Source organism: Stenella coeruleoalba (assembly GCF_951394435.1).
Source record: "Stenella coeruleoalba genome assembly, chromosome: 1".
Taxonomy (NCBI): Eukaryota; Metazoa; Chordata; class Mammalia; order Artiodactyla; family Delphinidae; genus Stenella; species Stenella coeruleoalba.
This window is the reverse complement of record NC_137169.1, coordinates 108,096,226-108,112,670: the sequence shown is the minus strand read 5'-3', so window position 1 is coordinate 108,112,670 and position 16,445 is coordinate 108,096,226. Positions and strand designations below refer to the sequence as shown.

The 16,445-nt window shown below is 38.9% G+C and overlaps 1 protein-coding gene across 1 annotated transcript in view; it reads left to right on the top strand.

Moving 5' to 3' along the window:
* Nucleotides 1-16,445, top strand: part of CTSS (cathepsin S) — a 28,669-nt gene that overhangs the window by 6,417 nt on the left and 5,807 nt on the right. Inside the window, exons 5-7 of the mRNA XM_079934725.1 lie at nucleotides 289-516; nucleotides 1,381-1,546; nucleotides 2,433-2,535. Coding sequence (XP_079790851.1) covers nucleotides 289-516; nucleotides 1,381-1,546; nucleotides 2,433-2,535 — 497 coding nt within the window. The remainder of the gene's footprint in view (nucleotides 1-288; nucleotides 517-1,380; nucleotides 1,547-2,432; nucleotides 2,536-16,445) is intronic.

Here is a 16,445-nt window from a genome sequence, read left to right as displayed (position 1 = left end):
GGGATTTGGTACATGCTCAGTAAGTACTGTTTCTTAATATATTTGAATATGGCAATTATGCTCTGAGCTCAGCCATTCATAAATATTTATTAAGGTTAGACCTTGCCCAGAGAACAATCAAGTATTTGGTCTTCATTGCCATGGCCTAAGGGAAGAGGAAACTGTAGTGGGGGGAGCTCTTCCTGGATCTGCTGAAAGTGCTGACATGTTGGGAGTTGCCCAGTTTGTGTTATGGAGGTCATCCTTACTGACTCTGTGATTGCCTTTGTGACTTTGTCTCTGTTTTAGGGCGCTTGTGGTGCTTGTTGGGCTTTCAGTGCTGTGGGAGCCCTGGAAGCACAAGTGAAGCTGAAAACAGGAAAGCTGGTGTCCCTGAGTGCACAGAACCTGGTGGATTGCTCAACTGAAAAATATGGGAATAAAGGCTGCAATGGTGGCTTCATGACAGAGGCTTTCCAATATATCATTGATAACAACGGCATCGATTCAGAAGCTTCCTATCCCTACAAAGCCATGGTGTGCCACAAACAAACTTTTTGTGCCGCCCCTTGACCTCATGCTATCCCTCCAACTCACTGTACTAAACTTATCACCAAGCCAATTGCTTGAGAAGCAGTGCTGCTTGGTGTGTGTGTGTGTGTGTGTGTGTGTGTGTGTGTGTGTGTATGAGAGAGAGAGAGAGAGAGAGAGAGAGAGAGAGAGACTGAACCTCCATCAAGAATTCCTAAATTCTCAAGAGTTCTCTTTCTTATGCAGCAGCCTACTTAATTTATCAGTGGCACAATGATTTTTAAACAAGCAAGCAGAGTTCATGATTAAAAATAGATTTTCAGGGACTTCCATGGTCTAGTGGTTGAGAATCCACCTGCCGATGCAGGGGACACGGGTTCGTGCCCCGGTCCGGGAAGATCCCACATGCCGCGGAGCGGCTGGGCCCGTGAGCCATGGCCGCTGAGCCTGCGCGTCCAGAGCCTGTGCTCCGCAACGGGAGAGGCCACAACAGTGAGAGGCCCGCGTACCCCCCAAAAAAAATTTTAAAAAAAAGATCTTAAAGCTCTAGTCTCGAGTCTTGATGTAGTATGCCCCTAACAATCCCCTTAGAGTCTGAGAGACATTACCCTGGCAAATTTGCACATATGAAGATGTATACAATTTAAAGCAATAGAACGGTTCTGTATTTCCTCTTTTATTGGTGAAACACAGAACTATTAGGGTTTGGAAGATTTTATGTTTCTTTCTTTAAAAGGAAGAAGGATCCTTAGACACTTGAGAAGACTAAATGAGGAAAGAAAGCATATTTGAAATCCAGACTTAGGATACTGTCGATTTATAAAGGAAGTTGAAGTATACTTCTTTATCTGATTTATCCTTTTCCCACAGGATGAAAAGTGCCAGTATGATGCAAAAAATCGAGCTGCCACATGTTCAAGGTATATTGAACTTCCCTTCGGCAGTGAAGATGCCTTAAAAGAAGCTGTGGCCATCAAAGGACCTGTGTCTGTTGCTGTAGATGCACGCCATTCTTCTTTCTTCCTCTACAGAAGTGGTAAAAATCCAGACATGTTATCCTCATGCTCTATACTGCCCTTGCACCATAAGAAAGAATATTCTTCTTCCCCATCACTATGTCTCTGGATGCTTAGATTAGGTTAAATGGAATCCTCCACCTCATATCATTTCATATACATATTTTTATACCCAGTTCTAATTAGTAAAGTAACAGTTGTCAAAATTTACTAAGAGTACAGGCCAGGTACTATGCTAAATTCTTTCTGTGCATTATCTCATTTAATCCTTACAATAGCCCTATTTTACAGATGAAAAAATTAAGTCTTAGGTTAACTTGCCTAAAGTCATACAGTCTGCAAGCGGTCAGTTGGAATTAGAAACCGTGCTGCCTGACTCCAGAGCCTGAGCTCCTAGCTGCTGTAGCCGCTGTGGAGTGTAGGTACAACACAGTAGTGTACAAGGAGGGCGCCCACTAAGGGTAGAGAATTGTATTAGACAAACTAGAAGGTTATCATCTTTTTTTTTTTTTTTTTAAACCTCACCTTAAAGATCATTTAATTTAGTAAAGGATGACAATGTATAGAACAAACAATTTAGGAATATATACATAGAAATACAACAATATAAGTTAAAAAATAATCAGGAAAAGGTGGCAGTTCATCAAAGAAGATTTCTGAGGGAGCTGTGATTAGACTGATGCCAAACTTGGCTAAACAAACAAACAGACAAACAAAGCAACAACAACAAAAAAACCCTGACAAATACAGCATTGATGGCAAAGAATCATGAACTCTAAATAGTTTAAATGTGAGAGTATATGTTCCTGACATATACCCAAAACAGTCTAATAAAATAGCATTTTCAAATGTCCTTCATTGCCACACATCACTTACTCTTGTTCTCTACCCATATTTTATTCTCAGGTGTCTACTATGACCCCTTGTGTACTCAGACTGTGAATCATGGTGTACTGGTGATTGGATATGGTAACCTTAACGGGAAAGACTACTGGCTTGTGAAAAACAGGTACTCACACTTTAATGTATATTTAAGTAAAATCAGGAATTTGAGGGAACCTCAACCAATGCTTTCTTGTGATTATGATGATCATCATCATGATACTGAAAATGGTGAATATTTATAGCTTCTTATAAAGTGACATTTTAAATTACTCAGAATTCTTCACTTCCTATTCTGCAGTCAGCTCTTGGTTTTCATGATTTATCTTCTACAATACTTCTCTGATCATTCCTTGTTGGTCTCCTTTATGAATACCCATTCCTCTGCTTAGCCCCCAGTTGTTGGTCTTTCCTCCAGGGCTCCATCCTCTGCCCATTACTCTTCTTATTCTACATCTTTCTTGGATACAATCATTCCATTCTTATGATTTCAGCTATAACTATATGCTGATGGCTTTCAAATCTCTAGCTCTAGCTCTGACCTCTGCCCTGAACTTCAGACTTATTTATCTGGACACTTGCACTTCCACGTATCTTAGTTTCTCCAAACTCAGCATGTCCAGGGAACCCAGTGCCCTCCCTACCATTTCGTTCCTTCTCAGAACTTCCCATCTCACTAAAAAGCAACACCACACAACATAGTTACCCAATTAGGTACTATGGATTTGTCTTAGATCCTCCAGATCCAATCAAGCAACAAGTCAAACTAATTTTACCTCATATCTGTCCTTGATTCTGCCCCCTCTCCATTTCTTCTATTATTGCTCTAGTTGAGACATCTCTTGCCTGGACTCTCCCTGTAGCCATCTAACTGGTCTCCTTTACTCTTTCTTTTTCTTTTTAATTAAAAAAATATTTCATTATTTTACACAATTTTTAAAGGTTACTTTCCATTTACAGTTATTACAAAATATTGGCTATATTCCCTGGCTTGTACAATACACCCTTGAGCCTATCTTACACCCAATACTTAGTACTGCCCACTCCCCCACCCTGCCACTGGTAACCACTACTTTGTTCTCTATATCTATGAGTCTGCTTCTTTTATGTTATACTCACTAGTTTATTGTATTTTTTAGATTCTACATATAAGCCATATCATACAGTATTTATTTTTCTGTCTGCCTTATTTCATTTAGCATAATGTCCTCCAAGTCCATCCACGTTGCTGCAAATGGCATAATTTTCATTCTTTTTTATGGCTGAGTGGTATTCCATTATATATATACCACATCTTCTTTATCCATTCATCTGTTGATGGACACTTATGTTGTTTCCATATCTTGGCTGTTATAAATAATGCTGCTATGAACATTCGGGTGCATGTATCTTTTTGAATTAGTGTTTTTGTTTTGGTTTTGGATATATACCCAGGTCTCCTTTACTCTTTGTTTGTTTTTTTTTTACGGTACGCGGGCCTCTCACTGTTGTAGCCTCTCCTGTTGTGGAGCACAGGCTCCGGACGCGCAGGCTCAGCGGCCATGGTTCACGGGCCCAGCCGCTCCGTGGCATGTGGGATCTTCCCGGACCGGGGCACAAACCCGTGTCCCCTGCATCGGCAGGCGGTCTCTCAACCACTGCGCCACCAGGGAAGCCCTCCTTTACTCTTAAATCTGTCTTTTATACTGCTTCCAATCTGGTTTGTCTAAAATATAAGTCTGGGCTTATACCTCTTATACTTAGTACCATTCATTGTGAGATGAATGTTCCCTAGTAGAAAAGATGAGTCGCCTATGTCTGGTCCCTACCTGTCTTGCCAGCCTCAATTCCTGGCACTTGTCTCACATTTTTCATTCTAGTTATATTGAAACATACACAGTTATAGTTCCCATACATATCATTTTACCTTTAATATCTTCATATCTTGGTTATGCTGGCCCCTCTGCCTGAAACATCCTTTCTCCTCACTTGGTTTATTCCTCCTTTCCCTTCAAAACCAGCTCAGGCATTATCTATACCAGAAAGTTTTCCCTAAATTCTTGGGCTAGGCAAAATGTCTTTTTTTCTATGCTCCTAAAATATCCTATGCATACTGGAATATTTTACACATTATATTTAAATTGTATGTTCACCTGTCACTCCACTATTCTGTATGTGCCTTTGGGGCAGAGATTATGTCTTGTCTTTGAATCCTCAGCACAGTATGTGGCACCTAACAGCCCCTCAATACATGAATTAGCTGACATCCATAAAACCCACAAACAAAAGTAATGTAGCTTTCAGAGGGAAAAAAAGAGGAAATGTGAAGAGTTGAGAATTAAACGTGTCTCCTTGTATTAGTTTCCAAGTTTCTCCTTGTATTAGTTTTCCAGGGCTCCCATAACAAAATATCACAAACTGAGTGGCTTAAACAACAGAAATTTATTGTCTCACAGCTCTAGAGGCTAGAAGTCAGAAGGGCTGTGACTTTCCTCTAGCTTCTGAAGTTTTGCTGGCAGTCTTTGGCTTTCCTTGGCTTGTAGAAGCATCACCTGATCTCTGCCTTCATTTCCACATGACATTCTCCCTGGTGCATGTGTATTTCTGTCCAATGTTCTCTTTTTATAAGACTGGTCATATTGGATTAGGGCCCACCCTAATGACCTGTTCTTGGCTAATTGTATCTGCAATGCTTCTATTTCCAAATAAGGTCACATTCTGAAGTACTGGGGGTTAGGGTTCCAACATATTAATTTGGAAGGGACATAATTCAACCCATAACCCCCCTCAAATCTTTACTGGAAGTACCTAGTCTACAAATCATAAATAAACAAACAAAAAGGTACTTTCTTATCTTTTTCATGTTGTGGCCCACAAAGATTATAATATTTGCATGGCCCATTGGGAACGTAGTTGAGGTGATTAATATCTTGGTTCATTTATAACCCATTCACAGTACTGATCAGCTTGGGTCTAGACCGGTGATAACTTTTTAAAATGGAGCAATACTTTCACTTATATATATATATCTTGTTTACTCCCTACAGTAGGTATTGTAAATCCTCTTCTCTATTGAAGTTTCTTCTTGAAGATTATATATCTTTTAGGGTTTTAATTCAAAACCTCTTCTTAGCACTTACTAATTTAACAAGCATTTTCTAAGCATCTACAATGTGACAGACATTATCTAGTCCTTGGAAATACAAAAATTAATGAGAAATCATCCTATCCTGTAAGGGCTCACAGTCTACTTGGGAATTAGATATCTTTAAGCAATAAAATACAACACATCATGGTATAATATGTCTAAATGGCTATGGGGCCATAGAGGAGATGCCTAACTGCCTAAAGCTCCAGAGAGAAGGCACTACTTGCACCAAGTTTTCAGATGAATGGAACTGCTCATGTGTTGGAGGAGGGAAGTAAGTTGCCCAATGACCCAAAAAGGATATGCAATGGCACAGAAATGTGAGAGACTTCTCTGCTTTATAAACTCTCTATTGCATTTAGTTCTATGATATCTATGACATATCACTTTCCTGGCTTGTTTTGCTATATCAGCTTTAGCCTCATTTCTTAGGTTATTTTCTTCCACCTGTCCCTTACACTCTAGCTCTAGCCATGCCAAAGCAAACTCCTCTGATCCTTGAGCTTCATCTATCACCATTATGTGCATTATACCCAGTTCACAATTTCTAAAAATTACCTTTCTACTAAGCAACAGACTTCTATGTCCAACTTCCAACTTTAGCTCTTCTTTAAAAATCAAAATTCCCCACCCACCTGCCCTACTTCCACTTACAACACACACACACACACACATTCTCTCTCTGTCTCACTCAACAAATCTAAAATCAAATTCCCCCTCTCTGTATCCCAACTTGCCCTAAATCCCCCATCCACAAAAATGATTTCAGAGTAAGTTCAAGGAAAAATTATTCTCTATTTTGAGTAATACATCATCATCTTCAGATCATCAAAGCCTTGGTATCATCTTGGGCTCTTCCTTCTCTCCCTAAACCCACACAGCCCTGTCCTTTAGGCCTCTGAATCATACTTTATATGTATTTTCTCTTTTCCATTCCTAATGACATTAATTCAGATTCTCTTCTCACCCAGCTATGGAAGTATCTTCTTAAAATATGTATCATCCAAACCCAAGGTCAAAATTCTAAACAGTCTACCATTTTCATCAAAATAAAGTCCAAACTCCTGGCCAGGCATTCAAGGGTCTCCACTAGGTAGCTTCCAACGTAGCCGTTTACACTTTTCTTCCACTGTATTCTCATGTACCCATACTCACACTCTGGCCACAGCAAACTACTTTCTCATCATTCTTTAAGTTTAGAGACACTTAGCTATTTCTTTTTTCTTCTATTTTTTTCTAATGATATTTTATTTAATTAATTAATTAATTTTTGGCTGCATTGGGTCTTCGTTGCTGTGCATGGGCTTTCTCTAGTTGCGGCGAGCGGGGGCTGCTCTTTGTGTGGTGCACGGGCTTCTCACTGTGGTGGCTTCTCTTGTTGTGGAGCATGGACTCTAGGTGCAGGCTTCAGTAGTTGTGGCACAAGGGCTCAGTAGTTGTGGCTCGTGGGCTCTAGAGCACAGGTTCAGTAATTGTGGCGCACGGGCTTAGTTGCTCCAAGGCATGTGGGATCTTCCCAGACCAGGGCTCGAACCCGTGTCCCCTGCATTGACAGGCATTTCACCACCAGGAAAGCCCTACTTAGCTATTTCTAATTTGTTACTTGTGCCGTTTCATCTTTCTGAAATGCCCTTAAAGCCCATTGCTGCCTACAGAAACCCCACTGTCTGTGATGAAATGGGCACCCTTATACATTCTGGTGGAAGAGTAAAGTTTTACAATCCTTCTTGAAAGCAGTTTGATAATATGAATCAAGAACTTTTTAAGTGTTCATATTCTTCATCCAATTATTTCCATTTCTTGGAATCTATATGAAGAAAATAATCCTAATTTGGGGCAATCTTCACACCTGACTTATGTAAATTGTATAGCATTCTTCTCCTTTAATAGTGAAAACTAGTAAGCAACCAAAAATGCCTAACAATAGAAATAGTGTTAAATAAATTATGACATAATCATTCCATGTGTTAGAAATTGTATTTATTCAGACCATTATTAATAACCTAATAAAATACTTGGAATATATGTTTAAATGAAAAAATACATATAAATACAACATTTATATACAGTATAAGTATTAAGTTTAAAATAGTATACATCATTTCTCTGATATATGTTATACTAAAGGACCAGAAGGAATTATACCAAATGTTAATAATGGTTGTCTTTGGGACCTCCCTGTTAGTTCAGTGGTTAAGACTCCGCACTTCCACTGCAGGGGGCATGGGTTTGATCCCTGGTCAGGGAACTAAGATCCCACATGCCACAGCTTGGCCAAAAAAAAAAAAAATCTAGGATCCCACCTGCCCCGCGGCACAGCAAGAAAAAACAAAACAAAAAAACAAAGGTTTTCTTTGTCTGCCTATACGTATTTTCAAAATTGTCTTTAACAAACCACTTATTACTTTTAAAATGAAAAAAACCTTAAAAATCCTTAAAATATCATTAAAATCCTATTCATTCTTCAAAAAAATACCTACCTCAAATGCTGTCTCTTCCATACCCCATTCATTTACTCAGAATTGTTTCTCTAACTTCTAAGCTTTAGCAATGCTTCATAAATTCTATTATAGCATTTAACAAATTGTACCTTCTGTTATAGCTATTTCTATAAATCATGTTCCATTCACTAAAATATAAACTCCTCAAAGGTAGAACAGTCTCTTTTGTATCTTTGTTCATACACTGATTCAACAAACATATATTAGTACCTACCATGTGCCAAGCACAGTGCTAGGCAATGAAAAATACAGCCTTCCTATCATCCTTCAAGATACTCACAGTTTAGTATGTAGAGTCAAGGAAACAGGTGTGTGCATGTACAGACAATTGCAATAGAATGTAATAAATGCTAAGATGGAGGTATGCATCCATTGCAGTGGAAGCACAGAATAAGAGTACCTGGCATAGCCTGGGGAGTCTGGGAGAGCCTTTTAGCCAGATTATTTGATTGAATCTTGAAGGATGAGAAAGAAATAACCAGACGAAAAAGGGCAATCAGAACAGAGGAAGGTAAATGTGACAAAGTCTAGAACTGAGAGAAAGTAAATGAGTTAAGGGAACTGCATGTTCTTTTATAAAGGTAGTAGTATAAGAAGCCTATTAGAGAGAGACGTGGGTTAGGAAGGGAACAAATTATGAACGACCACAGCGATCCTGGCACTAAATCCCAGCAAGGACAGATTGGATATGGTCATGAATTCCAGGCTCCACAGAGGTTGACTCAAGCAAAACCCTCTTATATTATCAAACTTGTTCTTAATGATCTCTTAAAAGGTTAGATTCTATGTCATTCCAGTGCTACCAAGTTAACCTTAAGTAAAAGAATGTGGAGTCTTCCTCTATTTGGCCTCTTCTTTTTTATCTTCCTTTTGTTTACACTTAATCTTTTTGGTATATATATAACAATGATCCAATGTCCCTGAATTTTTCTCCCTTTCTGGACATGGGTATTTAGCTTCTTTTTATAATACAGTATAGCATAGCAAGTAAAAGCATTTACTTTGAAGCCAGGCAGAACTTGCTTAGAATCCTAGCTCCTTTACTGTCCATGTGACCTTAGGCAGGTTATTTAATATCTTTAACTTTCAATTTTCCCATTTGTAAAATGGGAATAATAGTTTCAATATTACTATAAGGATTTAACAAGATAATGTATGTAAAACACTTAGCACATAGTGTCTGGCACATAATATGTCCAATAAATCATAGTTATTATTTTTATTATTATTCCTCCTTTGAAGCTGTATAAAGAGAATACAATCTAATGCAGAAAACTATGCCCTTAGTAATATCCCAACAATAAGTGCAGCTAGAAGTTTTACAGAATGCTTTCAGAATGTCTAGCACATAGGCAAATGATTTAATACCAAGCATAACTGAGTAAAAATTATTTTATGGGGACCAAAATAATGCAAAATACCTTATTATACAACCCTCTGATGGTTTGACTTAATTCAGGAATAAAACTAGAGCATCTAAGTGAGGAACGATGAACTACATATTTTTCAGGGACATCTCCCTAAATATTAGGCAGTAGAGATTTTGAGGTTAAACTATCTGAGAAGATCCTTAAGTATTTGGATAGTCTATGTTTCACTGATGGGCAGATCTATAAATTTAGAAAGCTAGCTGAGCTAGAGATACAACTGCTATGTACTTAGAAAAGTTTAGGAGCCTAAACTTGGTCAGAAGGCCACCCCAGTCTAAGGGACTGCCCACAAGATGGGCCAAGATTGTCTTTGCAAAAAAAAGGGAGGAGTTTAATTTAACATACAGATCAATGAGTAATGAAGGTTCCACAGTTACTGGGCATGAGACAACTTTGGCCTGAGGAAAAAATATTAAAGGTATTAACTATGTGCCCATTAGAACCTTAAACTCACACACACACACACACACACGCATGCATGCAAACACAAATACACATTCATGCATGCAAACACACACACCAAAAAACTAAGTAAGCACCCAGGACACCTTTAAGCAATATCTGGTGAACTCTCTAAAATAAACAGTTGCAAAATAGATGGGCCTCTAGGTCATGCGGTAAGTTGATGGATTGAGTTGGGGGTGGGTACAGAAATGACTCTTCTTCATCCATAAGTGGCATTAAGTTATTAAAATATAAGTTAGAAGAAAGAACATATTCCATTTTCCTTCACTGAAAACTGTTGAATGATCTTTCAAGAGAGCCTGATTTTTTTTTTTTTTTTTGGCTGTGTTGGGTCTTTGTTGCTGCATGTGGCCTTTTCTCTAGTTGTGGCGAGCGGGGGCTACTCTTCGCTGGGGTGAGCGGGCTTCTCATTGCAGTGGCTTCTCTTGTTGCGGAGCACGGGCTCTAGGTGCGCAGGCTTCAGTAGTTGCGGCACGTGGGCTCAGTAGTTGTGGTTCACAGGCTCTAGAGCGCAGGCTCAGTAGTTGTGGCGCACGGGCTTAGTTGCTCGGCGGCATGTGGGATCTTCCCAGACCAGGGCTGGAACCTGTGTCCCCTGCATTGGCAGGTGGATTCTTTTTTTTTCTTAATTTTTAAATTTAATTGTATTTATTTTTTTATACAGCAGGTTCTTATTAGTCATCAGTTTTATACACATCAGTGTATACATGTCAATCCGAATCGCCCAATTCATCACACCACCACCACCACCCCCTGCCGCTTTTCCCCTTTGGTGTCCATATGTTTGTTCTCTACATCTGTGTCTCAACTTCTGCCCTGCAAACCAGTTCATCTGTACCATTTTCCTTGGTTACACATACATGCGTTAATATACGGTATTTGTTTTTCTCTTTCTGACTTACTTCACTCTGTATGACAGTCTCTAGATCCATCCACGTCTAAACAAATGACTCAATTTCGTTCCTTTTTATGGCTGAGTAGTATTCCATTATATATATGTACCACATCTTCTTTATCCATGCATCTGTTGATGGGCATCTAGGTTGCTTCCATGACCTGGCTATTGTAAACAGTGCTGCAATGAACATTGGGGTGCATGTGTCTTTTTGAATTATGGTTTTCTCTGGGTATATGCCCAGTAGTGGGATTGCTGGATCATATGATAATTCTATTTTTAGTTTTTTAAGGAACCTCCATGCTGTTCTCCAGAGTGGCTGTATCAATTTACATCCCCACCAACAGTGCAAGAGGGTTCCCTTTTCTCCACACCCTCTCCAGCATTTGTTGTTTGTAGATTTTCTGATGATGCCCATTCTAACTGGTGTGAGGTGATACCTCATTGTAGTTTTGATTTGAATTTCTCTAATAATTAGTGATGTTGAGCAGCTTTTCATGTGCTTCTTGGCCATCTGTATGTCTTCTTTGGTGAAATGTCTATTTAGCTCTTCTGCCCATTTTTGGATTGGGTTGTTTGTTTTTTAATATTGAGCTGCACAAACTGTTTATATATTTTGGAGATAAATGCTTTGTCCGTTGATTCGTTTGCAAATATTTTCTCCCATTCTGAGGGTTGTCTTTTCGTCTTGTTTATGGTTTCCTTTGCTGTGCAAAAGCTTTTTTTCTTTTTTTTTTTTTAAAGTGAATCACGCTGTATGGACACAGCAGGGTTTTTTTGTTTCTTTTGTTGTTGTTTTTTTTAAGAAGATGTTGTGGGTAGGAGTTTATTAATTTATTTATTTATATTTGCTGTGTTCAGTCTTCATTTCTGTGTGAGGGCTTTCTCTAGTTGTGGCAAGTGGGGGCCACTCTTCATCGCGGTGCGCGGGCCTCCCACTATCGCAGCCTCTCTTGTTGCAGAGCACAGGCTCCTGACGCGCAGGCTCAGTAGTTGTGGCTCACGGGCCTAGTTGCTCCGCGGCATGTGGGATCCTCCCAGACCAGGGCTCGAACCCATGTCCCCTGCATTAGCAGGCAGACTCTCACCCACTGTGCCACGAGGGAAGCCCCAGTGCAAAAGCTTTTAAGTTTCATTAGGTCCCACTTGTTTATTTTTGTTTTTATTTCCATTACTCTAGGAGGTGGACCAAAAAAAGATCTTGCTGTGATTTATGTCAAAGAATGTTCTTCCTATGTTTTCCTCTAAGAGTTTTATAGTGTCCAGTCTTACATTTAGGTCTCTAATCCATTTTGAGTTTATTTTTGTGTATGGTGTTAGGGAGTGTCCTAATTTCATTCTTTACATGTAGCTGTCCAGTTTTCCCAGCACCACTTATTGAAGAGACTGTCTTTTCTCCATTGTATATCCTTGCCTCCTTTGTCATAGATTAATTGACCATAGGTGCATGGGTTTATCTCTGGGCTTTCTATCTTGTTCCATTGATATATGTTTCTGTTTTTGTGCCAATACCATATTGTCTTGATTACTGTAGCTTTGTAGTATAGTCTGAAGTCAGGGAGTCTGATTCCTCCAGCTCCATTTTTCTTTCTCAAGATTGCTTTGGCTATTCGGGGTCTTTTGTGTCTCCATACAAATTTTAAGATTTTTTGTTCTAGTTCCGTAAAAAATGCCATTGGTAATTTGATAGGGATTGCATTGAATCTGTAGATTGCTTTGGGTAATATAGTCATTTTCACAATATTGATTCTTCCAATCCAAGAACATGGTATATATCTCTCCATCTGTTGGTATCATCTTTAATTTCTTTCGTCAGTGTCTTATAGTTTTCTGCATAGAGGTCTTTTGTCTCCCTAGGTAGGTTTATTCCTAGGTATTTTATTCTTATTGTTGCAATGGTAAATAGGAGTGTTTCCTTAATTTCTCTTTCAGATTTTTCATCATTAGTGTATAGGAATGCAAGAGATTTCTGTGCATTAATTTTGCATCCTGCAACTTTACCAAATTCATTGATTAGCTCTAGTAGTTTTCTGGTGGCATCTTAAGGATTCTCTATGTATAGTATCATATCATCTGCAAACAGTGACAGTTTTACTTCTTCTTTTCCAAGTTGTATTCCTTTTATTTCTTTTTCTTCTCTGATTGCTGTGGCTAGGACTTCCAAAACTATGTTGAATAATAGTGGTGAGAGTGGACATCCTTGTCTCATTCCTGATCTTAGAGGAAATGCTTTCAGTTTTTCACCATTGAGAATGATGTTTGCTGTGGGTTTGTCATATATGCCCTTTATTATGTTGGGGTAGGTTCCCTCTATGCCCACTTTCTGGAGAGTTTTCTTCATAAATCAGTGTTGAATTTTGTCAAAAGCTTTTTCTGCATCTATTGAGATGATCATATGTTGTTTTTTTTTTTTTGCGGTACACGGGCCTCTCACTGTTGCGGCCTCTCCTGTTGCGGAGCACAGGCTCCGGACACGCAGACTCAGCGGCCATGGCTCACGGGCCCAGCCGCTCTGCGGCATGTGGGATCTTCCCGGACCGGGGCAGAACCCGTGTCCCCAGCATGAGCAGGCAGACTCTCAACCACTGCACCACCAGGGAAGCCCGATCATATGGTTTTTATTCTTCAATTTGTTAATATGGGGTATCACATTGATTGATTTGTGTATATTGAAGAATCCTTGCATCCCTGGGATAAATCCCACTTGATCATGGTGTATGATCCTTTCAATGTGTTGTTGGATTCTGTTTGCTAGTATTTTGTTGAGGATTTTTGCATCTATATTCATCACTGATATTGGTCTGTAATTTTCTTTTTTTGTAGTATCTTTGTCTGCTTTTGGTATCAGGGTGATGGTGGCCTCATAGAATGTGTTTGGGAGTGTGCCTTCCTCTGCAATGTTTTGGAAGAGTTTGAGAAGGATGGGTGTTAGCTCTTCTCTAAATGTTTGATAGAATTCACCTGTGAAACCATCTAGTCCTGGACTTTTCTTTGTTGGAAGATTTTTAATCACAGTTTCAATTTCATTACTTGTGATTGGTCTGTTCATATTTTCTGTTTCTTCTGGTTCAGTCTAGGAAGGTTATACCTTTCTAAGAATTTGTCCATTTCTTTCAGGTTGTCCATTTTATTGGCATAGAGTTGCTTGTAGTAGTCTCTTAGGATGCTTTGTATTTCTGTGGTGTCTGTTGTAATTTCTCCTTTTTCATTTCTAATTTTATTGATTTGAGTCCTCTCCCTCTTTTCTTGATGAGTCTGGCTAATAGTTTATCAATTTTGTTTATCTTTTCAAAGAACCAGCTTTTAGTTTTATTGATCTTTGCTATTGCGTTCTTTGTTTCTATTTCATTTATTTCTGCTCTGATCTTTATGATTTCTTTCCTTCTGCTAACTTTGGGTTTTGTTTGTTCTTCTCTCTCTAGTTCCTTTAGGTGTAAGGTTAGATTGTTTATTTGAGGTTTTTCTTGTCTCTTGAGGTAGGCTTGTATAGCTATAAATTTTCCTCTTAGAACTGCTCTTGCCACATCCCATAGGTTTTGGATCATCGTGTTTTCATTGTCAGTTGTCTCTAGGTATTTTTTGATTTCCTCTTTGATTTCTTCAGTGATCTCTTGGTTATTTAGTAACGTATTGTTTAGCCTCTATGTGTTTGTGTTTTTTTACATTTTTCTCCCTGTAATTCATGTCTAATCTCATAGTGTTGTGGTCAGAAAAGATGCTTGATATGATTTCAATTTTCTTAAATTTACTGAGGCTTGATTTGTGACCCAAGATGTGATCTCTCCTGGAGAATGTTCCATGCACACTTGAGAAGAAAGTGTAATCTGCTGTTTTTGAATGGAATGTCCTATAAATATCAATTAAATCTACCTGGTCTATTGTGTCATTTAAAGCTTCTGTTTCCTTATTTATTTTCATTTTGGATGATCTGTCCATTGGTGTAAGTGAGGTGTTAAAGTCCCCCACTATTATTGTGTTACTGTTGATTTCCTCTTTTAGAGCTGTTAGCAGTTGCCTTATGTATTGAGGTGCTCCTATGTTGGGTGCATATATATTTATCATTGTTATATCTTGTTCTTGGATTGATCCCTTGATCACTATGTAGTGTCCTTCCTTGTCTCTTGTAACATTCATTATTTTAAAGTCTATGTTATCTGATATGAGTATTGCTACTCTAGCTTTCTTTTGATTTCCATTTGCATGGAATATCTTTTTCCATCCCTTCACTTTCAGTCTGTATGTGTCCCTAGGTCTGAAGTGGGTCTCTTGTAGACAGCATATAGATGGGTCTTGTTTTTGTATCCATTCAGCAAGCCTGTGTCTTTTGGTTGGAGCATTTAATCCATTCACGTTTAAGGTAATTATTGATAGGTATGTTCCTATGACCATTTTCTTAATTGTTTTGGGTTTGTTTTTGTAGGTCTTTTTCTTTTCTTGTGTTTCCCACCTAGAGAAGTTCCTTTAGCATTTGTTATAGAGCTGGTTTGGTGGCGCTGAATTCTCTTAGCTTTTGCTTGTCTGTGAAGATTTTGATTTCTCCATCAAATCTGAATAAGATCCTTGACAGGTAGAGTAATCTTGGTTGTAGTTTCTTCCCTTTCATCACTTTAAATATGTCATGCCACTCCCTTCTGGCTTGTAGAGTTTCTGCTGAGAAATCAGCTGTTAACCTTATGGGAGTTCCCTTGTATGTTATTTGTCATTTTTCCCTTGCTGCTTTCAATAATTTTTCTTTGTCTTTAATTTTTGCTAATTTGATTACTATGTGTCTCGGTGTGTTTCTCCTTGGGTTTATCCTGTATGGGACTCACTGCGCTTCCTGGACTTGGGTGGCTATTTCCTTTCCCATGTTAGGGAAGTTTTTGACTATAATCTCTTCAAATATTTTCTTGGGTCCTTTCTCTCTCTCTTCTCCTTCTGGGACCCCTATAATGTGAATGTTGTTGCAATTAATGTTGTCCCAGAGGTCTCTTAGGCTGTCTTCATTTCTTTTCATTCTTTTTTCTTTATTCTGTTCTGCAGCAGTGAATTCCACCATTCTGTCTTCCAGGTCACTTATCCGTTCTTCTGCCTCAGTTATTCTGCTATTGATACCTTCTAGTGCAGTTTTCATTTCAGTTATTGCATTGTTCATCTCTGTTTGTTTGTTCTTTAATTCTTCTAGGTCTTTGTTAAACATTTCTTGCATCTTCTCGATCTTTGCCTCCATTCTGTTTCCAAGGTCCTGGATCATCTTCACTATCATTGTTCTGAATTCTTTTTCTGGAAGGTTTCCTATCTCCACTTCATTTAGTTGTTTTTCTGGGGTTTTATCTTGTTCCTTCATCTGGTACATAGCCTTCTGCCTTTTCATCTTGTCTATCTTTCTGTGAATGTGGTTTTTGTTCCACAGGCTGCAGGATTGTAGTTCTTCTGCTTCTTCTCGCCCTGTAGTCTACTAGTGTTGGAGGGTCTCCTGCAGAGGCAGGGGGTGGCTGTGGCTCACCGCAGGGACAAGGACACTGGCAGCAGAAGTTCTGGGGAGTACTCCTTGGCGTGAGCCCTCCCAGAGTCTGGCAGGTGGATTCTTAACCACTGTGCCACCAGGGAAGCCTGAGCCTGATCCTAAAGTAGAGTTAG